The 26,312-nt window shown below is 39.4% G+C and overlaps 3 protein-coding genes across 3 annotated transcripts in view; 2 read left to right on the forward strand and 1 right to left on the reverse strand.

The window, feature by feature from the left end:
• Nucleotides 1–2,371: 2,371 nt before the first annotated feature.
• Nucleotides 2,372–17,803, forward strand: marveld1 (MARVEL domain containing 1). Its single transcript, XM_077613197.1, is given in 4 exon segments — nucleotides 2,372–2,491; nucleotides 3,018–3,143; nucleotides 15,093–15,407; nucleotides 15,410–17,803. Coding segments are annotated over 3 exon segments (846 nt in total). The 5' UTR covers nucleotides 2,372–2,491; nucleotides 3,018–3,142; the 3' UTR covers nucleotides 15,940–17,803.
• Nucleotides 9,500–12,616, reverse strand: LOC144084606 (phosphoglycerate mutase 1-like). Its single transcript, XM_077613198.1, has 4 exons — nucleotides 12,333–12,616; nucleotides 11,300–11,574; nucleotides 10,077–10,257; nucleotides 9,500–10,009 (listed from the first exon to the last, which is right to left on the reverse strand). The coding sequence occupies exons 1-4, from the start codon at nucleotides 12,469–12,471 to the stop codon at nucleotides 9,840–9,842; spliced, it is 765 nt and encodes a 254-aa protein (XP_077469324.1). The 5' UTR covers nucleotides 12,472–12,616; the 3' UTR covers nucleotides 9,500–9,839.
• A 3,831-nt stretch (nucleotides 17,804–21,634) lies between the features above and the next one.
• Nucleotides 21,635–26,312, forward strand: part of LOC144084474 (protocadherin-15-like) — a 154,605-nt gene continuing 149,927 nt past the window's right edge. Inside the window, exon 1 of the mRNA XM_077612938.1 lies at nucleotides 21,635–22,324. The gene's annotated coding sequence lies outside the window, so the exon portion shown is untranslated. The remainder of the gene's footprint in view (nucleotides 22,325–26,312) is intronic.

Raw genomic sequence — 26,312 nt, forward strand, 5'->3', positions numbered from 1 at the left:
GTACATTCCCTTACTGGAAGGTGCGCGTAGGGTCGACATAAGTGGATGGGTAGCAGAAATTACACAGAATATTTCATTATAACTAATGTACTTATGACTACATTTTTTAAAGGATTCATTGTACAACCACTTAGGTTCTTCCGTATGTGTATTCCTACACTATGTGACCCAAAATGTGCTCTGTTTCAAAGCTGTTTTTATTGGCTCTTGTACAGTTTATCACAATAACAGTATCCGTAACCAAAACATAATTTTATTGTTCTGAGTTGAGTCATTTCTTTTAATCCTGGCTGTTTTTTTTAATAGAGGACTTTTGTGAACAGCTATTTTTTAAAAGCCATTTTAGTAAATGCAAAGATGTTTATACTAAGTCTGTATTATAAATGCTTTTGTAAATTATTTATGCTTGTTTGGGATATTTTTACTTTTTTCCAGGGTTTGTAAATATTATTTATTTGTTAACACTGACAAAGCACATAATTGAGAACCATAAATGTCAAGAAGTAAGCACGTTTATATTTGCTTCTATTTTGTCAAAGTTTTGAAATTTTCTGACACTTAATTTTTATGTAAAATTGCATCCTTTCCCGAATGCAACTGTAACATTTGGTGAAAGATTACTTGGGAAGTACCCTTCGTCTAAACGGTAGTAAAATAAATGTATTAATTTGGGTGCTTGTTTACTTTGGATCATAATTTTGGTACGTGCTACACAGTGAGACATTATCACATTAACGCACAAGAGTCAGAACTATAGCCTACAGCCATTATGTGCAATGGCTTTGTTAACAGAGTGAATATTCATATCTAGGAAGAGTTTATGTTCTTCCAGGATATTACATTTGCGACATGACCCTTGCACAAATGTCAATGTTTTGTTGTGTAAGATTTTTTTTCATAAATAAATCACTAGTACACCATTTTGTTGAGAATCTCATTTAAGCAGGACCATGCCATTCCTGTATAAAACTAATGTTTAAGACAATGCTTGGGTGGAATTGGAAGAAAAACACAATCAGAAAGAGGAAAATAAAATATTTTTATTTGCATATACCTAAAATAGCATACAGCACTCATTTGTTTTTACTTGTTTGCACCGTTTCCAACATACGTATATGAACATTGGATCCCCACATCCAATCAGAAATCGGGTCCTTTATGCTACCATGTCAAATTGTTTTGCCAAGTTCTATCTAATTTAAACTATATTTTAGCAATGGGACTTCAACTGGAAACAAACATATTCGGCCATCTGCACATTACATTGAAAAATTTGCATCACGAGCTGTATTTATATTTCATACAATATTTTTTAAAATAGCAATATTTAGTTGTTTTCTCATGTTTAGATATTTATATCAATATTTATCCCTGATCGCTGAAGGTATGTGCATCACGTGTACTTTATGGATTATTTCGAAAATTGTAACAAGATGATGGTATTAAGCGATGGAAAACTATTTTCGTGCTGATGACCTAGGAACCAAATGTACAGCCTAACGATTGATTGATGTTGATGTAATGATCTCTCCATATGTGTTGGATACATTATTTATCTCGTTTATCACCGCCCACAATCCTAGAGAAAACATTCAACAGATAATATATGTTCAAGTCACCAAAGAGGCTTTTGTTACTATAAAATACATTGATGGATTTATTTTCTGTAGCTTAGTGCAATTCCATCAGTCCCATAGCACAGGAGAGGGATAAGTGGTGGATAGCAAGCCAGGAAAATAGCGTGCGTCTGGGGAAAATGGGGAAGTCAACATTCAAAGCAGTGTGGCATGCAGAGAATATTTGGGTTGAGGGTTTTGGAAAAGTCAGCGTGGCTTGTGCACACAAAACACGGGCTTCTATGGCTTTTGGCAATGTACTGCTGCTTTGCCGCTTTGAGTGAGTTCCAGCCATGTTGGTTTAGCGATTTCTGCCAGAGGATGTCAACGTGTGACCCAGTGAGCCGGCGGTTTCTGCTGAGACGCTCGAATCAAGACCTCGAAGGATGAAGTGCCTTCACTTTAATTGTGGTTCTTAACCTGAACAAAGATGGACAGATGATAGAAATAATGTTTGTTATCTTGGAAATCCAGAAATAAACATAAAACTGAGACTGTCTACGGAACGCTCTCATTTAAACGCAAGTTTGATGTTCCACTCCACTGAGAGAGGTGTGAAATACCAACCAGTGATTCGTTGTAGCTTTAAATAATATTCTACTGACAGGCTTTCTCATCCTAACGTCACTTTTCCCTTTTTCTATCGTTTTTCCCACCATTGTGCCGTTCCCATTGAGAAACCATATGGAAATATCACACATATAAATGTGGTATTGAGTTCATTTGGTTAATTTCAATGTTCTTTAACAGATTCATTTTTTCACAGACGATGATTTTTCAGGGTTGTTTTCTTTCCCTCACGCGGATAAAGACGCGTCACACCTGCAGCTGTGACACTCTGACGAAAGCGGAAGTAATACGACGAAATACACTAGGTAAGAACGCAACCTAAAAAATAAAAATGCCAATAAAATTTAAAAATATCAATATCAAATATATCGACCGTGGTGTATTTGGATTTGATCATTTAATGACTAATGACTGCAATTCAAAACAAGCAAAGCTACCCTTCACTTATTTAGCATTTCGTCGCTAGCTAGCTAGCGGTTATGCTTGGATTTAAATGTCTGAAATGTTTCCAAACAAAAACAGAATATAAATCTGTGACATCTGCGAATCTGTATTTTGGTTATCAGCAAATGACTGAATACAAAATACAACTTTTGTTCCCCTCAGTTTTATGGACATGGATAAATATATATTTTGTAATCTCACTAACACAAACCAGAAAAGGGTGATTCAAATTTGGTCATTTTGGCCAAAGTAAACCATTTAAAAATATATAATTTATAAATCAATAGCTAGTTCTGCATAAAAGTAATCACCCCTGTGCTGGGGCATTATTTTTATATGACAGTAGCAGAACATTCATGGGAAGAGGTGCATTTTCCTGTTTCACAGAATCTGAGTGAAATCAGAATTTAGTGTTCCCACTGGCTGCCTTAACGAGTGGACCATTGCCGTCACTGAACAAAGTGACTCATCTGCCTGCCAAAGTAAAGAAGTGGAACTGTCACTTGGAATCAAGTAAGTCATTTATTTCAGGGCAAGAGTTTCTGTAGTCACTGGGAAAATATCCACTCCTTATGCCAGTCTTTGGTCGCCTGACAAACCAGAGTTGTCCAAATGTTGCGACCGCAAACTGTGCTCCAGCGACACACGAGCCCAATGAAGAGAAAGTCAACTTTTAAGACATGACAAATACTGTTAAGTGGTGGGGGTTCAGTTTAAGTCAAAGCAAATGAGAGGAAATTCCCTCCATATTGCAGTGTTTAGTCTTTTTTTAAAATATATATATTTCAAACTTTGCTTATTTTCATGCTTAAAAAAAGAAGTCTTAGGCGTCCGTTCAATTACAGACTGCTTTTACCCATATGATTCTCATTATCTGCCAAGAGTAAAATTGAATAGTCTAGTATGCTTTAAAGCAAAATTTGAAATTGTTATGAAATTCTAAACAATTTTAGTATTTTGAAAATAAAACCTCATTCACAACCATGCATCATTCATTACACAAGACAACTGCTTCTTTCATGGGCACATAATATTATTAAATGAATACTTAAGCCACATTATGACTGAACCTACAAAGGAAAGAGTAGATTCCCCTCTTTCATCGTGACAAAAAACTTTGTTCTACTCTTTTTCGTTCTTCTGTTATGAGCAGTTAAATAAGATTATTTATATTTCATTGGTATTGTGGGTTTGCGTGCAAAAGAGACCAGATACATTTGGTTTCATTAAATCAGTTAGTGAAGTATTGGCCTAATAATAACCTCACGCAAAAACAAAGCCAGACAGCTGTAAATCCTTTTTAGATCAGACTTATCTAACTTTGTGCTTAAAAATAGGATCACATCAAATGCAGGATTCGTTTAAGTCAATTTTCCACTTACACTGAAATACACTTCTGACCTTTCGAGTGAACAAAGCTTTGGCTAAATCACGTGTCAAAGTGGCGGCCCGGGGGCCAAATCTGGCCCACCGCATCATTTTGTGTGGCCCGGGAAAGTAAATCATGAGTGCCGACTTTCTGTTTTAGGATCAAATTAAAATGAATAGTAGAAATGTATATTAAATTTACTGATTTTCCCCCTTTTAAATCAATAATTGTATTTTTTTAATAATTTTTTTCTGTGTTTTTAGTTCAAAAATCATTTTGTAAAATCTAAAAAATATATTTTAAAAAAGCTAAAATTAACATTGTTTTAGATCTATAAAAACTGAATATTCAGGGATTTTAATCCAGTTCTTTTAATCCATTTATTAAAAAAATATCTAAATATTATATCTAAAATGGTCCGGCCCTCGTGAAATCAAGTTGACGTTAAAGTGGCCCGCGAACCAACTCGAGTCTGACACCCTTGGGCTAAAGTGAACATTTTACCACAGCACTACACATTATAGTGGATTGACTTTCTCGACTTTACTCGCCGGTCTTTAGAAACAACAAACAAACAAAAACACTCAAACTACAGGATGTAATCAACAAACAAGGTCCAGTCCTGTCGGAAGCAGACACATACCAGATTGAGTGTTACCTGCTGAATCTGGTATATGTACGATAGGTGTTTTCACATTGGAGCATGACATGCCTGTACCAACGTCATGAAGCATTATATAGAAGTATTATTGTTGCCATCTGGATAACACACATTCCTATTATTCTCACTCGTGTTCGTTGACCAGCATCAAGCTCTGTGCACATGTAAATCCATGTTGAACCACTTGACCCTTCCTGAGCAAATCCCAATTTTGGCATGTGTCAAATTATTACATAACCAGGCTGTTCATTTCTGGTGTGTACATTTTTGGTAGATGTCTTACCTCAATTCAGAAAATTTGAGCACGTCCTCTCGGTTCATGACTTTTAAATTAGCCATCGTATGGCACAGTACGCTTTCACGCCTGATGTATTGATGATCGCATGAATAAGTCTGTAGTGTTTGGGATCTGCCTAATTTGTGCAGGTCACTCCCGCTAAAGCTGAATGTGTCGCAAATAATTACTATCTAATGTCTTTGCCAATTGGATGGAGTTTTCTGTCTTGGAACACTACTATTCTTCTGTACTTTACTCTACTGTCTATGTGGCTGTCTCTCTTCTTTTGATATTGTACAGTGGTACCTCTACATACGAGCAGCTCTACCTAGGAGATGCTCGAGATATGAGGAAAATTTCGAGCAAATAATTTTTTCTAGATACGAGAAAAATTTCGAGATGCGAGAAAGCCAGGTGGCCATGACATGAGAGGCTGTTTATCATTGTAGCGCACTGTCTTTTTTGCCGCATCACTTTCGTGTATAACAGATATCTACGAGCACTGGACGGAGCTTGCATTTTCCCGCGTCACAGAGCTTGCTTGTTGTCATGGATGATATCGTATCACTTGGAAATTCCTTGGGGCTGGAGGTTAACGAGGCAGATGTGAATGATCTAATCGCCGAGCACCACGAAGAACTGATGACACAGGATTTAATCGAGCTCCAGGAGAGTGAACATTTGTTACGGGAAGTCAGTAGTGGGGAGTAGGCGGATGAGGGGGGCCACCTGGCTACAAAGGATATTAAAGACATGCTAGCGAAGTGGCAAAAGTTTTCTGATTTTGTATGTCGATGCCTCTACCCTCTGCGAAATCCGTCTAATTTTAGTTCTATTAAACACATTTTATTACTATTAAACCACTAGTTATGTGTTACTTTGTTAATAGATGGCGAATTAGAAGAAATAAAACATTTTTTCCAATCCAATATCCTGTTTTTGGTGTTTTTTCAGAGGGTTGGAACAAATTATTTTGTTTTTAGTTCATTTCAATGGGAAACGTTTGTCCGAGTTACGAGAAGATCGACATACGAGCTCAGTCCCGGAACGAATTAAGCTCGTATATGGAGGTACCACTGTACTTAGGGAAAAAAAGTATAAATTTTGCAGTTCAGCTCCTTATTAGGGATCAAAAACTATGTAAGTAATGAAACTTTAAAAAGTTGGAAGAATGCATTGAAGTTTATTGGAAGTCAACAACTTTGCTGTTATTGTGCTTTTTCGTTACATACTGAAATTTCAACCATAGGGTAAATACGTTTTCCCTTCCATTAGGACTGCATCACTTTGTCTGACATTAGGTTATTTGTCAGTAACTGGTTGTGACTAAATTAAAGGACCCTCATCTGCGACATAATCACCCAACAATCAGTTCTTCTTCATCATTTAAACATTATACACTTTATGGTGAAAATTATCTTGCATGGGCCTGATTGACAATAAAATGGGAATTAATGTGACCATTTTTGAATTAGCCTTTTGGTTAGTCTAGAGTGGTTAGCCCAATGTTGGATCAAGTTGATAAAGCCTGTTAACACATACTTGTGCAGTGATGTCAAATCCTCACAGAGCTCTTTATTCATTGCACTCATCCAACTTCACTCCTGTGATACAGAGCCAAAAAGATACATCTTCCTGGCTCTGGCTTTTGGCTGTGGGCAATCACATCAGGATTATTGTGAAAAATGTGTGCTCCTGGCATTTTATAAGGGTTATACATTCCTTTCATGGAAAGCATGAAAGAGGACTTACTGTCTAAGTAAAAATATATATACGTATATATATTTTCCCTGCACACTGAATAGGCTGACAAACGAGAGAGGCTTAACAATACCTCAATTATGCATTTCTCCATCTTCTCACCAGATGTTTCATGTAACTTTAAGATCACCAGTGACCAAAACCGCAAAAACAAAAATATGTTGATTTCATCACATAGTGCATGTTACATTTGTTAGTAAAACTTGAACGTTTTTTCAGTCAAACTAGAGAGAGATAAAGAACATTATGAGTGTGTGTGTGTGTGTGTGTTCGTGTTTGTGTGTGCGTGTGTGAGCATGCGTGCGTTTGCGTGTGCGTGTGTGAGCATGCGTGCGTTTGCGTGTGCATGTGTGTGTGTTTATTTTTACTGCAATATTGCACTGCCATCTGAGGCAATGAACACTCATCTTGCCTGTCACACATTGAAGATGTAAGTACAAGTAAAAAATGTTCATCTTTATTTTCTTTCCACAAGGCATTTAGTTGCCAGCAAGGAAGCTTTTTCACATCACATTTTATAGCCTTTGATTTATTATATATATTTAATATATAACAGCAGTGGAAAGTCATTTGCACTCATGAAATCCAGTGACAGCTGGATGTTGTAAAACACAAATAAAAAAAAGAATACAATTATTTGCGAATCCATTTGACCTACATTCGGTTGAGTAAAGGATAAACAAAATGTCTAATGTTCAAACTAATGCTGACGTGATCTCATACATTGTATAATGCATGCAACAAGTTCCCCAAAAGCTTGTTTAAAAACTAACACAAAAAAAAACCTACCACTTTGGACCTCTAAGAGCGTGAGAGTATTGTATCGTGCTAGAGTCGGGAACAATAAAACAAAAGCAGGCTGCTCCTAACACAAACACAACCAACACACAACATTAGGTAAAGACAGTGGTGTGCCGTCAGGGCCTTCAAGGCCTTCTCTGCTGGCCTAAGAAATATCTGACTCACAGACTGATGTTAATTATATTTTGTCCATGAATACTTATTAAATAATTCCAAATTGTCTTTGAGCTTCCTTTCATTGCTCTCCCCCTGGTTGCACTGCTTCCAGATGTGTGTTTTCATATTGAAGCATTTAACCAATCACATTTCAGCCATTATTTGTTGCCATGGTCAGAAATCTGCCTCAAGGCCTTCACAATCAGTTCTGCAGGCTCTGCTGCATTAAACAAGCGTCGATAAGACTGTTGCTTCAACCAATCAGAATTCGATTTGGTGACACCAAGGCCTTCTCGCAGGCGTAGGGATACGTCATCGCTTTCACCATCTATGATTGGCTAGTGATAGAGTGGACTAGCTAGAGCTACCAAACTGTATCTGGAGCGAGCTGCACAAGCAAATATATTGTTGTGTTGATTTAATAGCGGTTTTGTCAACCCGCAATGGCTGAAGGAGGATAAGAAATTAATTTGTTTAAAGATTTACTGTAAAAGCCATTTTCAAGACGGACTTTTCAAGAAAAAAAGCTGGACATCATTAAGAAAGGTTGGACAACTCCAAAGCAAGCAAGCCTGTCACAAAAAAATAAAAATATATTTTTATTAAAAGCATTCGGATATGTCCAGGTGCTTATAACCATTCAACCACCCAGTTTTCATATTCAATCATAAAATGAATGGCTTACAAAGGATAGATGGAAGAAAAACTCATCCAGGATGAAATTAGGGAAATGAATGTAGGTCATTTTTCATCCTTTTTTTTTTGCATTAGAAGGGGTGCACATATGTTGTGTCAAAGGCTTGATATCATGACATTACAGAGCTTAACTACTAGGGGTACTTAAGGTCTATGTGAACTATACTAAAATGAATGTCCATGACAAGACATGATGTACATGGATTGTGTATGAGCAGTAGGGAATATGTAACATAGGAGCTATTTGGGTAGAAGGATGTTGAGGGATGGACTTCTAAGCAAGAGGGCAAAAAGTCGACCTATGAGACGATTCATGGATGTACTGATGGAGGACATGAAAGTGGCTGGTGTAGGGAAGGACAATACAAAGGACAGGGTGGAATGGAAAAAGTTGATTCACTGTGACTTGCTTTCTTGCACTGTAGTCAGGCAAGTAGACCACTACTAACAACATCAGATGGTACCCATTTAACTTTTTCTAAAATATCATGTTATGCTTTCTTATGAGTCATTTTGTAAAGAAAATCATTACAAGGTTAAATGAAACCTTGCAGTTGTTTTCATTCCTTTTTATTCTTCTGTTAATCACCAAGACTCTTGAGGGTGGTAGGGGTGCTCAATACGTCGATCACCAAGATGCTATTGGTAGATTTCATGATGGTAAGATATGAACCACTTATTGAATAAGTGTTGTCAAATTTGACATAGAATTTGAGCAGGTTAACAGCGCTATCTTGCGTCCAAGCACGACTATTACATGCTCACATTTTAGTGAAGGTCTCTCCCCTAATTTGATCAACCACAATGACCTCGTGTGTTTTTAAGAAAAAAAAAATCAGGGGTGAGGGGGTGGACTAATGATAGGCAAACAATGTATATGTTCTTAAGGGACACTACAAAGCACAAAATTAATGGGGGTGAAAACCAGTGTGTTTTCAGAGGAAGCTCTCGCCGAGGGTGCTGAATTGTGTGCAAGCAATGCACTCACTGCTTCACCATGATGCCGTCATTTGTGTGTGTGTGTCCTTGATTAGGCAAGGATTATTTTGTGAATATTTGTACAAGTGTTTGTATACTAATAATACTAGGACAGCTCTTGTAAAATTAGATATTAATAAAAATCAAAATAAAGACCAAGAAGCAGTACGTTTGTTTTTTAAATGCTATTATATTATACATGAAAGAATGAAAACACTGTTGACAAATTGTTAGCAAATTAAAACGACCAAACTAGGGAATTGGAAACCATGTTGCAACATCAGATGACATTCCAGACACAACATATAAACCACTGCAAAAAGACACGCTTTAAAAGACCGTTAGGTTGTTGAATCAAATGCAAAAACAAACACTAGTACTCTTTAATAATACTTTGAGTTTATTATATTAATAAACCTTTTATTTACAGTCTTAACTTTGTATAATTAAAAGCACTGGTAAGTTACAGGATTCCGACAAGACACAACTATTGGTGACATTTTGGGCATTTTACTTTTTAGCCTTGCCTTGAGCGGCCACAGCCTCCATGGCTTTGCGCACTGTCTCCTCGTCTCCCAGGAATTGCATGGGCTTGATAGGCTTCAGGTTCTTGTCTAGCTCGTACAGAATGGGAATGCCAGTGGGCAAGTTGAGTTCCATGATGGCCGCATCGGACATTCCTTTAAAAAAAGCGGTGGGAACGTTAATTGATGACATCTTGATGTAGCCCTGAAGATGTCGACTCACCCTCCAGGTGCTTGACGATACCCCTCAAGCTGTTTCCGTGAGCGGCGATGAGCACTCGCTTGCCCTGTTTGATCTGTGGGGCGATCTCATCGTTCCAGAAGGGAAGCGCCCGAGCGATGGTGTCCTTTAGACTCTCGCAGGTGGGAAGCTGATCCTTTGTCAGGTCCGCATAGCGCCGATCCTGGAATGGGAAAATGAAATTTGGCATGTTAACTTATTCGGTACAATTGACGATAACAGACGTCTCTTTTAAACAAGTTTGATTGCTATTCGATATCCAACGCATGTGAACTGGCGTGTGCGGTCGATGGTCTTTTGGTCGCGGTCTTTTGGTCGTGGTCTTTTGGTCGTGGTCTTTTGGTCGCCCCGACCGCGACAACGGGCGACCAAAAGACCGGCGACCAAAAGACTGCCGACCAAAAGACCGGCGACAAAACAAGGTAAAACAACACGGTCTACGCATCAATAAAAGCCAACAATGGCCCTAAGCAGTTTCACTGAGCCGACGTGTGAGTGTATAAGAGTTTGTATGTACATGCGTTGTCCCTTTAAGAAGCTACGTCAGTCAGGGTCTTAACAAGTTCTCCAACAAAAAACAATAAAAGTACGGGAAATTTTGAGCTTTTCTTTAGCCTAATAATTACTAGGGCATTAAGTATGACTAAATAGTAATTCACAGTTTGTATTTAGGGAATTTGAGCAACGATTTAAATGGTAATTATCAATAACCTTCCGGGCGACCAAAAGATCGGCGACCATGTACCTAAAATGTCATTCCTGCAAAAGCTTGCCAAAAGATATGAGACAGGATTGTTTTTACCACTGTACGTACCACCTTTTCTTTTGACAACAATCAAATAACGTTTGGGAACTGAGGATGCTCATTGCTGAAGCTTGGTAGGTGGTATTCATTGCCATTCTTACTTAAAAGATAGTTTTTTGCAGTTTAACAGTCCTGTTGTCTCCGTTATCATATTCCACACATTTTCAAAGAGAGACGACCGACAAGTAGCATTTGGACTTGACTCTGAACTTTAACTTATTGTTTGCGGTCATATATTAACTCCTCAGACACTCTATTAGGCAATCCCATTCAAACCCCTGCAACCAAAGAATAACAGGTCACGCAACTGCTGATTCTGCTTATCTGTCAGAGGGTTGACAAAGGCTCACCAAATCTGCTCTTTTGTCAAGTTTAACGCAATGCGTTGCTCAAAGCGCACCTTACTGATGACGGCGTCAAAGTCGTGATCAGGGCCCATGGGGGGAGGCGGCACGTCAAAGGAGCGCCTCCAGATCTTGACCTGAGCCTCCCCGTGCTTGGCGGCTGTCTCAGCCTTATTGAGGCCCGTCAGGCCGCCGTAGTGCCGCTCGTTGAGGCGCCAGGTGCGATGCACAGGCAGCCACATTTGATCGATGGCGTCCAGGACCAGCCACAGCGTCCGGATGGCACGCTTCAGCACCGATGTATAGCAGATGTCAAACTCAAAGTTGGCGTCTAGAAGCATTGGAAAACAAGGCAACCCTCTACTTTATTAATTTTTAGTTTAAGATTAAGACTATGTGTCGCTGACCCCTGTGAGGATAAGCAGTTCAGAAATGGAATGAATCTTGTTATATTAAATCATAGTTGGCATTCCGAATGGATCTTCATTATTTTATTTACATGTTTAATAAAAAGAGAAAAACGTAAATATTCATTCAATTCGTTTTAAAATGCAGTAAATATTCAGTTTGTATCTCTACTGGCAGCTGAAAACAAACAGAAGCAAATATTACATATTCAGTGATATAAACAAACAAACAAAAATAATTTCTGGCAGAGATCTACACTCTCATAGTGCTCCTTTAGGCAATTTATTTTCCATATTTAATTTTAAAAAGGGTAAAGCAACAAATATATATTTTAAATTCATTATTAGAATAGTATATTGCATTTCTACAACGCAGTCAACGTATCTACACTTGTTTTTAGAATGCCAATCTTTAGATAATAGAGGATAGAGGCGTGTGGTTACTACGGTGAAATAGAGGCCTGTTAGTGCATGTCTGTTACATAATAAAGCATCAATGCCAAAGGACGCAGTAAAATTGAGTAACAGTCATTCCACTGAGTTACTTCCGACCACTGTTGCACATCTTCATCTAGACGTCACGTGACAAGGAGGGTGGTGAAAATGCGATTGTGCAACTAACGCCGAGTGTTAAACGCAACTTTTATGGAAAAATTAGAATCAAATGGAAATTCGAGCTCACCTTTGAGGGCCTGTCCACCTCTCCTGGCCTCCTTCTCCCCCGTCTCGCTCAAATCGGCATCGAACCAGCCACAGAAGCGATTCTCCTGGTTCCAGTTGCTCTCGCCGTGGCGAATTAGCACCAGTTTGTAGACGGACATGTCGAATGCGATGATAATAATTGCTCGTGGGAGGAGGGTATAAAGTAGTAAGTACTACTATCTATACCTGTCTCGATGGACGTTCTGAGACGAGCAGACTGCTGCGGAGGGAACTTTTATCCAGTCTATTGGTCGCCACCACACTTCCTGGTTTTCTTATCCAATGAGATTTCCGCAAAACATTATTCTTCCTTGTTTTCTGCCAATGGTGAAGGTGGGCGTTGACTGCCATATCACACTGTACATTCGGATTAGGCGAATGGTTTTATTTTATTTATTTATTTATTTAAGAGTGAAACAAACAAGTAAGCAAAAGAAAAAGATACAAAAGCAGATTGCATTCACTTGAAAATATTTGTCTTTGCTTTTCTAAGCATTTTCCCCACTCTTTTTCCAGTAATATAGGGAATGTTTTAGGACTACAATAATAAAGTGGTAAAATTACAAGATTCAAATGGATATTTACGAGATTATGGTCGAGATATTTCCAGAGGAAAGTAGTGATATATTACATGATTATAGTCATATTATTACGATATTAAAGTTGTGATATTTGTAATTATAGGCACTTTATACAGCATGGCAAAGTTTTAATACGACATTACATACTTTATGTAACATTATGAGACATATCACTGGGATATAGATCTAATGACATGTTTTTATATTTCTGTCAATATTCCTTCTTGTATTTTCTTCCTCTAGTACGCATTCTGTCCATCACATATTCTTGATTCGACGTTTCATGCTGTCAATTCATGTCCAGCCATAGACTTGATCATTTATTGATATAACTGTGGACTAACTATATTTGAATTAAAACGAGTTTATCGCTGGTTAGCATTCAATCCTTTCAAACCGGGATGCTGGTACTAAATGAACATTCATGCAGTGACTGCCACCCCTTCCACTTTAAATGGATTGGACGTCTATCTTTGTCAATAGCAGCCAATGATTAAATAGCAGAAAGTGTCCTGTGATTCTTCTCCACGGCCAAAGTGAAGGGCAGCACTTTCTTCATCTTTGACTTTTTTACCCTTGCTGACATTAGTTTTTATCCCCCCACTCCCTCCAGCCAGAAAAACAAAAACACAGAGCAGCAACCCGTTAACCACGCTCTCGAACTGCATACTGCTGCGATGCACATTCCACAGCCGAGGCGGTAGGAGTGCAGGGCATAGGGAAAATACAAAAATATTCACTGAACAAGTGGATTTAAAAATATAAAAAAAGAAGCTGAGCACAAAACTTCCAGTAGGGACCGCGGATAGACACTTCCTGTCTGTGTAAACCACCAACTGGCATAGAATGCGGCTTTGTTGTGTGCTGCAGTTTATAGTTCCCTGAACACGGTGAGAGTATTTTTAGAGTGATTTGCAGCAGTTTTGTTTCCTCGCAGACAACACTACTACTGAATGGGCGCAGTGTTGTGGAAGGAAGCTACGCCCTCACTTAAACAAATTTCCTCGGCAACTAGGTAGTGGAAAAATAAACATTTGTATCTTGGACCTTGAAGTGGTTAGTGCTTTCGGCCTCACAGTTCTGGGGTCATGGGTTCAATCCCAGTTTGTCCATCACTGTGTGGAGTTTGCATGTTCTCCCCCAGGCATGCATGGGTTTTCTCCGGGTACTCCGGTTTCCTCCCACATCCCAAAAACATGCATGGTAGGATGGTAGAACCCTCTAAATTGCCCCTAGGTATGAGTGTGAGCGTGAGTGGTTGTCGGGCTCCTCGTGCCCTGCGATTGGCTGGCCACCGATTCAGGGTGTCCCCCGCCTGATGTTTGTAGTTAGCTGGGATAGGCTCCAGCACCCCCTGCAATCCTTGTGAGGATAAGCATAACATGAATGAATCTTGGACATTGGCTATCGCAATCAATTATCATTAAGATAACTGATTACTCTGTAATTATTTTTGTGATGATTGATTTATCCACTTGTATACTGTAGTATAGAAAGAAAAAAAGTTGAATAAAAAGGGGGATTAAGTCATTATATAATGGTAACTCAACTTACTTAAATTAATTTGTTCCATGATGTTTAATACTAATGGTTAATTTCTTTAAAATGATACATCTTTACGAATTTTCAATGAAATATCTATGCCAAAAAGAAATACATACGATGAGAAAAATTGTGAGTGGGAATGGTTGTCGGTCTATGATTTTTTTTAACAAAAATACTTTTTTTTTAAACAATAAGAAGGCATACAATGTTTATTATCAAAACATGCAAATAAATGGGTGTCACCTGAGGGTACAGTGGTTTACTCGTCTGATTACGGTGGGGGCAAGCGTGGAATCGATTCCCGCTAGGTGGTGGTGGGATTTGCGGTGTGGTTGACTGTCTCGATGGGTGCCCTGCGACTGAATGGAGACCAGTCTAGGGTGTATTCTGATGGGATAGGCTCCAGCACCCAGTGACCCTGACAATGAGAAGCGGTGTTGAAAATGAATGAATGTGTATTATACTATAATACACATTCATTCATTTTCAACACCGCTTCTCATGCCATTGTCAGGGCTCACGATATATACTATAATACTTATAGTATATATCGTGAGCCCTGACAATCGTATCGGAAGGTACCCAGAGTTTCACAGCCCTATTTCTGGGGTTAGTGTGGCATTTCCAGCAGTCCAGGGGAGGAGCTGGAGATGTGGGACCACCTTCTCTTCCTCTTCGGCCGGCCCACCCTGACAACACAGACGCTACATTGACCAAGGGAAGCGGAAAAGGCGAACACCGCGAGAAGACGTGCTATTCTAACAAAAAAAGAAGAAGAACAGCCAGTTCTCTCTTTTTTTTCTCCGCTCTCTTTTTCGGAGGCAGGGAATCCTGGTATTTTTTTTCGACCTCCACCCCAATCGTCGTCCTTTTTTTCCGTCTGACGTCGCCAGCTGTTTGCCGCTGGCAGAAGGCACCCGCCCTGCTCGGCAACAAGCGCTTGCAGGAGGAGAAAAGGCGACCATGGCAGCCCAGCAAGCTTCGTCGCAGGTGAGGGAGCACATGGCCAAGTTCGTCCGGAGCTTCCCCGGGGTCGTCCGGCTGCTCCAGATCGTCCTGGGCGCCGGCCTGTGGGTCACCATCGCCGCCAACAAGTACGAGGGCTCCATCCACTTCGTCCTCTTCGTGGCGGTCCTCTTCTGGCTCTTGTGCCTGGGCCTCTTCTTCGTCACGCTGTTGGACAAGCAGGACGCCGTTCCGGTGGTGGGCGGCCCCCGCTGGCTGATCACCAATTTGGCGCACGACGTGGCGGCCACCGCGCTCTACCTGCCGGCCGTGGGGGTGATGGCGTACAAGACGGAGCGTAATTCATACTGCATCGTGGAGCACTACGAGTACTTCTGCCTTTACAAGGTCTACCTGACGGCCGCCGTCTTCGCCTGCCTTTGCTGCCTGGCCTTCTTGCTCTCGGTCATCTACGGGGCTTGTCGCAAAAGTCGAGGCGAGCAAACGCTCATCTGACCGCCACCATACTGTATTAGTAGTACTACTCTTCCCCCCCAAGTCTGGCGAGGGGATAAACGTCCAATTCATTTCAAGTGGGAGGCTTGGCAGAGAATGAACACATGCATTCACTGCCATCCTCCCACTTCAAGTGGATTGGACGTCAACTAGTCTTACATTTCTAGCGATAAGGACGATTGGATTGGATGCCTTTCGCCAGCCAATCAGTTGATCAAACCACAGCAAGATGAGGAAGAGTTACTTTCACTGTATTTCTTGGAATTCGTTACATTCGAAGGGTGGGGAATCCCTAAAGGGGGCGTAAAGTAGTGCCTTTATTTACATGTTTTTCTGACCTTTGCCCTTTTTACCCCCAAATGTATTATCTTCCCATTCCATATGACAAAAAATAGTTTTAATAATGGAGTTATCTTGAACACAAACACACATGAAAGTAGCTCTGTTCACTCATTTGTTTTTCGTGTTTTACAGCCCTTCTATCTTTTTTTTACTGTACTGTCTAACTTATAACTATGCCTTTCCTCTTGCTACTGTCACAATGAAATTTCCCGAATACGGGATAAAAAAGTTATCCAATCCAATCCGAAAACCAACGACATACGCATCTCCGTCCGTTTCACCTTCTATTTGACGATACAGTGATCTGAATAAATACGTTATTGGTTAATTCAATCAAATAGATAAACCCCAAATATTGATCGATATCGTCATCTTGTCTTTTCTTTAGTTAAAAAGAAATGCTGTTTTATTCAAGTTTTTTTTTCCGGCAACAACGTTGTCACAAACGTCAACATTTTTTATTTTGTAAGTGTGTTTTAAAATATTTTTGGTGAAAAGGGACTCATTGTATTCAATGTTTACATCACACGATTCAGTTAATCAAATTGAATTGTTGCAGGAATCATATAATTCTTTAAAGAATCCAGATTGTAGACTATCATCATTAAATTGGTAAATTATGCACATGCAAAGATATAACTCAGGTTAGCGGGGACTTGTAACTCAGAGAAATTGAAATTTTGGGGTTTAAGTGGAGGTAACTCTATATTTAAAAAAAATGCAATACAGTCTTTTTTTAAAAATGTTTTTCTCTTTTTTAAAATTATTTTTGTTTGAGTGTTTCAATACCAACACTTATTCAAAATTTTTGAAAAATTTCTATTATTTTTCAATGGAAGTCACTGCTTCACAGATCTGCACCTAGCACGGGTTTACTTTAAACCCCCCCAGCCCACCCAAAAACAAAACACAGTTTACTTCTTAATTGCCGTTACCATGTTAGAATAATTGCTTAAATTGTTTTGAATTTACTATTATATTATCACAGAAATTACCAATGCACTAGCTGATTTGTTTTCTGCTTTTTTAATGCAGATTCTCAGCTATTATGGTAAATCTGCAAAATTTGAATTGGGTAAATTTTAATTTTGTTAATTGGTTCTAAAAACATTAAAAAGGAAACTAACTTTTTTCGCCTATGAAGGTCCTTAGTTCACTTTTACATTTCTAACACATGAAAGTCTGTAAAATGACACACAAAATGGACAAAATGAGGACCTTCTATACCTTTTAACCTTTTAAGTCACTGAAGTATGGATGTTTTGTTACACTAGTATAAGAGTTTATATCCCTTATCTTTTATATAAATATACTGTTTATTATCTGTTCACACATTTTTCTATTCTAGCTAAAAAAAGATGGATCTCTCTACATACAATTTTTTTAAAACAGTTCTCCCAGTGCCTTCTGTCACAATGCTGTATGCGTACGCTATTGTTAAAAGGTACCGATGTGATTGTTGCAAACTAAAGTCTGTTATCATTCTCAAGGCAAAAATTAAAAATAAAGAGCAGTAATGGTATGCTTGGTATGTTGTTTTGTTTCCATGTTTGTAGTCAAGTTTAAATAGTGACACTTTGGTAGTTTGGTCCCAAATGAAAGCCAGATTTTGTGGCCACTAGCAACTTCCTGTCGGGAGATGAAAAGCCCATCAACAGGGATTATTTAGGCGCCCTGGCCACATGAAAGGACAGCACGACTGTCTCAGAGATGAGAGCAAATGTGTGTGTGTGTGTGTGCATGTGTGTTATTATCGGGGAAGGGGGCCTGCTCATACCGGAACCGTCTGCCGGGGGTTGCGGAGGTGGGCTGGTGAGTGGCCAATGAAAATACAGGATGATTCAATGCATTCAGACTGTGAAATTTGGGAGGTGTTAAAGGATCGTGTCTGGTTAGCAGTTTGAATTCAAAGTTGTATTCAATCAAAGTTGTACAGACAGCAATAGGGTCCATTTGGACTGGGAGGGTTTGCAACAATAGTTAGATCGCTACATGCCCACCCGATCATAATGAGGATTAAAGCGGTTCAGAAAATGAGATGAGATAGCTACATGCCCATCCCAGTGCAAATGGATTAGATGTCAAATCGTAGTCAGTGGCATGAAGAAAGCACTAAAAAATAAAACCCTCATTTTCTTTTTCGGTGATCAATCACGATGAATCATCCTATCAACAATGTATTATCAATCGACACATATGTTGACCCCGTATATATATATATATATATATATATATATATATATATATATATATATATATATATATATATATATATATATATATATATATATATATAAGGATGTTTACATTACTGTCTCAGCAAAACAAAAATATTACTAGACACTTGTTTTACCACTGGGCTTCCAATAGAGGAAAGTAGTTTCATACCTTTACATTGTAAACAGCATTTAGTGATGTGGCCATGTTGCTCTCCCAGTTTCAAGATTGCCATTTGTCAAGGAGGACAGTTTGCAGTACTAAGTCTTATATACATTTAATCATGTTTCCTTTCTTGCCTACAACGTGAAAGACTAGTGGGGACGAGGGCAGTAGGTGCACTTTATTGCTTTATTGATGAGTCTGGGGATGTCTGGGTGGGTGAGTTATTTTAGTGGCTATCTGTCAAGGTGACGCATCTTAGAGGTTGAGTGACAAGGAGCTTTTACATAGAGAATGATGATTTCAACAATCAAAACAAATGACAGACAGTTTTCTGTGTAATTCTAATTTTTTTGTAGTTTTTTTCCATTTATTAAAAAAAAAATCAGCTAGCAATGAAACCCCCATTTTCTTCTCTGTCTGAATACACTTTCCCCCCTATGTTATTGGCATTGAGGTCCAATTGAGACGTCATTGGACTGAACTAATTCTGTGAAATATCACAAGGAGAATTAATAATACATACCACTGTCCAACAGCTTACTGTATCAATTTTCAATGGCACACCGATTCTCACACAGTGTCCTTCTGGTGTTTTGCTCGCAAGTTGTACTCAAACTATTTCTATAAGACACAATTTTGTGGATGGCTCAATATGGATGTTCCCCTCACCTCACCATTTAGAGTCTTCACAAGAAAAAAAATGAGGGTAACTCAAATGTTGACCCTCAGGACAAGAAAAAAAACATTTAAAAAAGCTGATTATTATAAATTATTATATTATTATCGTAAAAGTTGTTATTTCTTGAAAAATTGCCCTAAAATATTAGTAAATATTTTTTTCACTTGGCTTTTTCTGTTTTGAAAATGTAGTGGTGCATGGCATGTTTTTCTCTATTTCGTTTTTTATCGAAGCTTTATCGTTTTTTAACAGTGCCATTAACAACTGCGACACTTTTGTAAAGAGCCCCAAGGAACAAGAAAACACTTATTTTCAAACTATGCTAATGTGATCTTTTCACTGTATTTGCGCTCTTTAGCCGATAAAACTTCTTATCAGTCACCCAACACCTGTTTTGCCTCTGGCTACCTTTTGCCCATTATTGTGTTCATGCTGCTTGCAACAGGCTTTAAGCCAAATAATCTGCTGTTTTCAAAGGGTTATGGCTTTAGAAAAGTGGGCTACATAATGGTTTTTAATTCCATTGCTTGTGATAATCGTCACTTGTCACATTTCCTTGATATTATTAAACACATTTGACTCCTCGAGTGGCTGAAAGCAAGTGTCACAGTCTCTGTTTTAGGGTTTGCATTCCAAAAAAGAAAGAAATCTAAGGCTGACCAAGAATGTGTCTAGTTACTAGCCTATGTAGCATGTCTTTGGAATGTGGGAGGAAACCAGAGTACCCAGAGAAAATCCACACAGGCCCAGGGAGAACATGCAAACTCCACACAGGTGGACATGACCTGGATTTGAACCCAGGACACCAGAGCTGTTAGGCCAACGCGCTAACCACTTGCATCACCGCTATAATACGAAAGTAAACAATCATGGAACTCCAGTTTACAGCACTTGTGCACATATTGACATGGTTCTTCCAACTACAAGCCTTTGTGAGACATTTGACGAATCAAAGGGTATGAAACCTTTTTTTAATTTTTTTTATAATCCACTGTTTATAATCTCAATTTGAAGTGACCGCCACATCATACAATTGCCTCCAGACTATTTTGTCTGCAAACTTTGGCACAAATGATTCTATCTGATGGGTTAGGCTAACACATCGGGATGATAACGGTGTTTTTTTTATTTTTATTGTCCGCCCCCAAGCTTTTTTTGTGCCTCACAGTGCGACACCAACTGAAATGTTTGTGGCTGCGGGCTAAGCGGCCAATTGTGCCAGCCATTGTGGAGACAAACATGTTCCTCGCCAAGCTGGACATCATCTCCTCGGGCATAAATGGAGACTGCGTGCCATGTTGTCACCAAAACGGACTTCCACTTTGGGTAAAATGCCAGGAACACCTTAGCAGCAGATTGATGGATTCATTCAGACAAGAGCGACCGAAAATGCCAGATAACAGTGTTGACTGTCATGTTTTCAATCTAACTTATCTGGTTTTATTAACCACCACAAAACATACATCATAATTTTATATAGATTGTTAAACAAAATAAAATACAGGCACTCATTGGCGGCCCCTCGCAGTCAAAAAGTGTTGCTCGAAGCTGTAACCAGTGATTTTATTCATTTTATTTCATTTTTTTCATATTGTATTAATTTATGAAAGCATTCATGATTGCATATTGGCCGAGTGGTTCGCACGTTGGCCTCACAGTTCTGGGGTCGAGGGTTTGATTCCAGGTTGGTCCTCACTTGTGTGGAGTTTGTATGTTCTTCCTGGATTTGTGTGGGTTTTCTCCTGATATCCTGATTCTCCCCACATCTCAAAACCATGCAGGTTAGGCTAGTTGAACACTTTAAATTGCCCCTAGGTATGAATGTGAGTGGAGTAAATGGTTGTCCGTCTCCTGGTGCCCAAAGTTAGCTGGAATAGGCTCCAGCACCCCCAAGACCCTTGTGAGGATAAGTGGAAAATGAATGAATGAATCATACTTGTATAAAAATGAAACTGAGTAAAAAAACGTATCCTAGATTTTGACAAGGCTGGATTGGATGGCTATTATTATCAGTGTCGCTGTAAGATTTAACATTCTGATTATAGACATGTTTAATATTTGCACTCCTGGGGCTCAGCTGAGGGACTACCAGGGATGGCCTCGAGGGGACCCGGTTCGGAGGGGTAAAGGGGTCGTGTTGAGCGAGGGGAGACCCCTAATGTGAGATGATGCGCAAAGTGGGTCCGGATCCTGAGTGGTACCGGGTTTTTTTTCCAGCCGATCCAGCACAGATTGTTTAACCAATAAGATTCCTCCCGAAATTAGACGCACCTGAATCTAATCGACTGATAGTAACACACCACATTGGGGAAAATGTTTGGAACTAGGACCCGCGCTCACAGCGGATTTTGTCAAATAGTTTGCCTTCCCATGCTCTAAACATCAGCGTTTGTCGTTCGATCAGATCCGGAATCCAGTTGGGAAAATCTCCCTGTTTATCTTCGAGATAAACCAACGATGGATGGCGCCAGCGAGCAAGAAAAGAAATGAGGAGGTAGAGCGAGAGCAAATGAGAGAGCGAGGACGACTCGTGGTTTGTCCGTCTCCCTTCCCGAAGCCACTGACTGTGTCTCCGGCCGCCCGTGTGAATGGATGTGCGGGTGTGAGTGCATGTACTATGTGTGAACATCCGAGCCACCTGTCAGGGCAGGAATGCAAACCGGAAAAACTCCCCTTTGTGCAAGGGAAAACTGTTCCATCACCCGGGGCCGCCTCACTTTAACTTGGAAGAAAGTCATCTGAGCAGGCGAGCATTCAACCCGGGGGGGAAGAGGGAAGATTACAGGCAACGTGGATTGGAGGGGGAAAGGAAAGCTCCCTTTTGGAAGATTACAGGCTTGAGCACATGTGAAGGACATATACCGAGAAGAGGATTAGGTCATGAGTACTCCTGCCTACTTGTCATCTATGCCTGTTCCTGTCCTCTGAATATATGCGCAATGACCTTTGGCGCACTTGGAATACAGCGGACGCGCCTCTAAGGTAAAGGATGGTGTTTTTTTCTTTCCTTTTTCTTTCTTCTTTTTTAATTTCAAAAGAGGAAACATTGATGCATCCCCCGAAGCACACTATTTTGGCTTGTCATACAAATTTTCTCGCCTCTTTCTGGAAACACTGTTTTTCCTGTTATTTTTTTATGTATATATCTTTTTATAGCACTGAATTGTAAGCTTGTTCTTCCTAGGGGTGAAATTGCCATCCAACCCAAATTTAAGTCTACTTAAAGTACTATTACATTGAAATGGTACTAAAGTAAAAATCTACTCAATAGTTACTGTTGTGGGGGGCAAGCAAGATACCTGAGAGAAAAAAGTTGATTTTTGTAAAAAGTGTTGCAAATTAAGATGTGTTAGTAACTACTTATATGAGAAAAAGAGTAACAATGTCCTCTTTTGGGGAGAAGCTGGGGTTGTGTGTCTGTGATGGTGGTGGTGATGTTTGTGTGTGTGTAAGGGGGGGTGTATTGTGTTCTTTCAGTGTGATGTCAATTATGCTAGCAATGCCAAATAGAAAAATTATGTGCATCGGTAGCACACGGAATTTGTCTCACCAATGCTAACTAGACACCAACCCATAGCTGGTTGGAATAGTTTTTTTTTTCAATAGACACTGTTGTATTACTTTTGTGCTGATGAATTAACTATTAACACAGTGGTGTCTGGCAATTTGACGATTTCATTTAGTAATTTTGCTGCTAGCTATACCATGCTTTGCGAGTCTCTCGTATGACCTACAAACAGACTGCGTACTTAAGAATTCATAAGCTTTTTCTGTCTGGGAAAGTGGTGTTTTCAGGGAAAACAACAACAACAACAACAGCAAAAATAGCCTGGCATAAAAGATAAAATGCACACACATTTTGCGCTGACTGAACATTTTGAGGCCACTCAAAGTTCATGTTAGTAGTCAATTGCTATGAACTTTGACTGGAGTCTCCATACTTCTACTGTAAAGAGAAATAGCAAAAATCCAAAAGAAAATTCACACTAAAAGCACACTGATAGGGTAAAAATGCCACAACATGGTAACAAAACACGAGAGGTGAAGTATCTAGCATCTATACATGTACTCTTAAACTGATGGTCCATAAATGACCATATTCAGTAGTTGTACAATTGCTTTGATAGTCAACGAATCACCAATTATTTTTCCGCGAGTCGTCGGTTGGTAAAAATGAACTAAATACTTGGACATTTAATCTAAAAGAAATATTTTTCCTTTTTAATATCATCTTTATTTACCATTTTTAATGCATTCATCAACACGTTATGTAAAAACAAAAAACAACTAGGGTTCTTTACATTTTTGTTTAAACTGAAACATTCAAAATGAAGTGATGAACCTTATTTTTTTTAAATTTTTGCATGTTATTGTTACAGCATTGACACAAACGCTACTTTCCAACTGTTCCATTGTCATTTAGCAAGTATTGTAGTAACTCATTACCTTTAACAGCAATAAATGTCAAATCTGTTTGGACTGGGGAACCTGACAGCGGTCAAACGATCACTCACTGCCACTACTCCCAGTCTGAGTGGGTTGGACACCTATCGTCATGAACGACATTGAAACACGATCATTGCATATTGCACTTCTTTTCAAATCATCAGTTTGAATGTTCCAATATCACGCAATTGTATTTTGCAATACTGGCCTTCATTGAGTAATAGCTCGCTCACTGTAAACTGACAGAAGCTTATCTAATAGGATAAAAATCTGAATAGCATATCTGGTCATAGCATCGGCTCTCCTTCCAATGAGTAAAGCCCCGTGATCCTGTTATCCTGCTTTTGAAGAATATGTTTCACATCCTCCCTTTTCTCTGATGTGGATTTTAGCTGATGAGAACCCCGTTGAGCTGCAGCCACAGGTTTTCTTGCATACCACCTGTGTGCGGGGAATCCATAAAAGCTTTTTTTTCTATTGCGCCAGGATGTCTCCATCAGTCAGGGGCAGGGCCGTCTTTTTCCACCGGGAAAGGAGAGATGAAGAGCGGCTCGGTTGTGGCCGCTCGCCATTGATATTCCGCCCGCGTGGCGCTCCATAGGCAGCCAGTTGTCACGTTCGCCGTGCCGGAATCGGGGATGATCGGCCCTTGCTTGGGAAGAAGGGTAATCTGATTAAATGGTACATATTGAATTGGACGTACTGCTATGGTAAATTGACTTGTGTACAAATTGTTGGGGTGCTGGGATGCGGACTGTGTAGGAAGTAGAGGTGCAAAGAATTGACTACTGTCAACTGTTTTGGTAATGAGTTTTTTAAGAGTGTGTCTAGCTTCAAATTATCCATATTTTAGCAATTTCAACATCCCAACAGGAAGTAATGTTTTTTTTTTAACAATCAGTATCCAATCTAGAAAGTATTATGAGAACTGACTAATCGTAAAGAGCTGTCCTTGCAATCTCAACAGCCCAACAGAAAGTTGTACTCCCTCCTCCATCCTCAGAATTTCAATATCAGGGCAGAATTTTTTTGATAATTCATCAATTCGAACAAGCAATATCGACAGAATATTTAACGGCTATTTAAATGTCCAATTAATTGTTAAACCCTGTTTATCCTCAGTGTTGTTAGAATTTTAATATTCCCAAAGAAAATGTACACTATATTGCTAGTTGTTTCAACCCAACTAATCATTTTGAGACTTCGTATAACATCCTGCCCTGTCTACATTCTCACCGTTTGCCTTAACAGGACATTTTTTTTCCTGCCAAATTTGTCTATGAAAAAAACGATTAATCGTTAAAAGACATTGCTTAACTTCTAATGATTCACATCCTCAATTTCAGGAAAGCAATCAATCTTAAACAAATAAAATCATCGATTAACATATGCACTGCCATTGAAGACGGCCGATGTTGGGGTTATTCTGGGATGTTATTATATATGTGCACATTGGGGCACATATGGAATATGTGCATATTATTAAATCATTCTTACGAAGCAGACAAAACCTGGCTTCGAGGACATTTAATTGTTTTCAGGACTATTGACTCGGACAGGACACCATGTTCCAGGCCGATGACTGTTGATCTGAGTTTGCAATGAAGATCTACAAAGGACTCTTAAATTGCTTTGACTTGGATTCCGGCAGATAGCTATAATCGAATCAACTTCCGAAAATACTCGCATATTGTTTAAAAATACTGTCGCTCGGTTTTTACCTTGTATGGAATTATTATGCTTATTTGTGCTTATTCTTACGCAGTTGTTTTGGTTTCCGATCCGCTCAGGTCACCTTGTATGCTTACTTGTGCAAATTCATACGCAGGTGTTTTTGGTTTCCGACCTGATATGAAATTGTTGTGGCAGTTGTTTTTTGACCTTAATGGTGTTATTCAGTTATCTTATGCAATTGTTTGAATCAGATTACCTTAGATGATTTTGAATTATGCGCGACTAAATGGACAGAGCAGGATGCCGGTTTTTCAGAATCATCTGGGACGAGGACGAAGTCAGGGTGGATTCTCCTTGCAAGTTTCGTAGCTGGAAAATGTCAACGATGTCTCTCTGTTTTTATTAAAGTATACCTATTAATAGACCTATCAGCAGATGAGCAAATTGTCGCATTTCACTGCGTTTGAATATCGCTGCCAGCTCATCCCCGTTCAAATGCAATGGACGTCTATGACGGTCAATGAGTTGAAATGAGTTTGTCAATGCTAAAATCCAATTCGCTTTTCTGCTGTAGCATCATTGCTAACACTCTTGATGAAGAAGAGTTCTTCTGTGCCATCCCCAGCTTAATTTTTTCCCCTCAATGGCATCAGGTGCAGTCACGGCACACTGTGTGGCCGTTCAGCGTTCTTCCGAAGATTTATGGTCGGCAGAGTCCAAAGATTTATCTGTCCCGAGTGCATGAAATTGCAACGGTCGGCAGTATCGCGTCCAGGGCCGGCGCGGGTGACTGATTCGCCCGAGCGTCCAAAACCGTTTCAGGTGGATGCGATCAAGGCTTTGTTTTTCT

The sequence above is a fragment of the Stigmatopora argus genome, chromosome 11, assembly GCF_051989625.1.
Source record: "Stigmatopora argus isolate UIUO_Sarg chromosome 11, RoL_Sarg_1.0, whole genome shotgun sequence".
NCBI classification, from domain to species: domain Eukaryota; kingdom Metazoa; phylum Chordata; class Actinopteri; order Syngnathiformes; family Syngnathidae; genus Stigmatopora; species Stigmatopora argus.

Bases quoted from the DNA above. Each gene is read 5' to 3' on its own strand.
- LOC144084606 (XM_077613198.1), bottom strand. From the start codon at position 12,471: ATGTCCGTCTACAAACTGGTGCTAATTCGCCACGGCGAGAGCAACTGG. The intron at 11,575-12,332 runs GTGAGCTCGAAT...CAATGCTTCTAG, and splicing joins AGGTGGACAGGCCCTCAAAG to ACGCCAACTTTGAGTTTGAC. The intron at 10,010-10,076 runs GTGAGTCGACAT...CTTTTTTTAAAG, and splicing joins TATCGTCAAGCACCTGGAGG to GAATGTCCGATGCGGCCATC.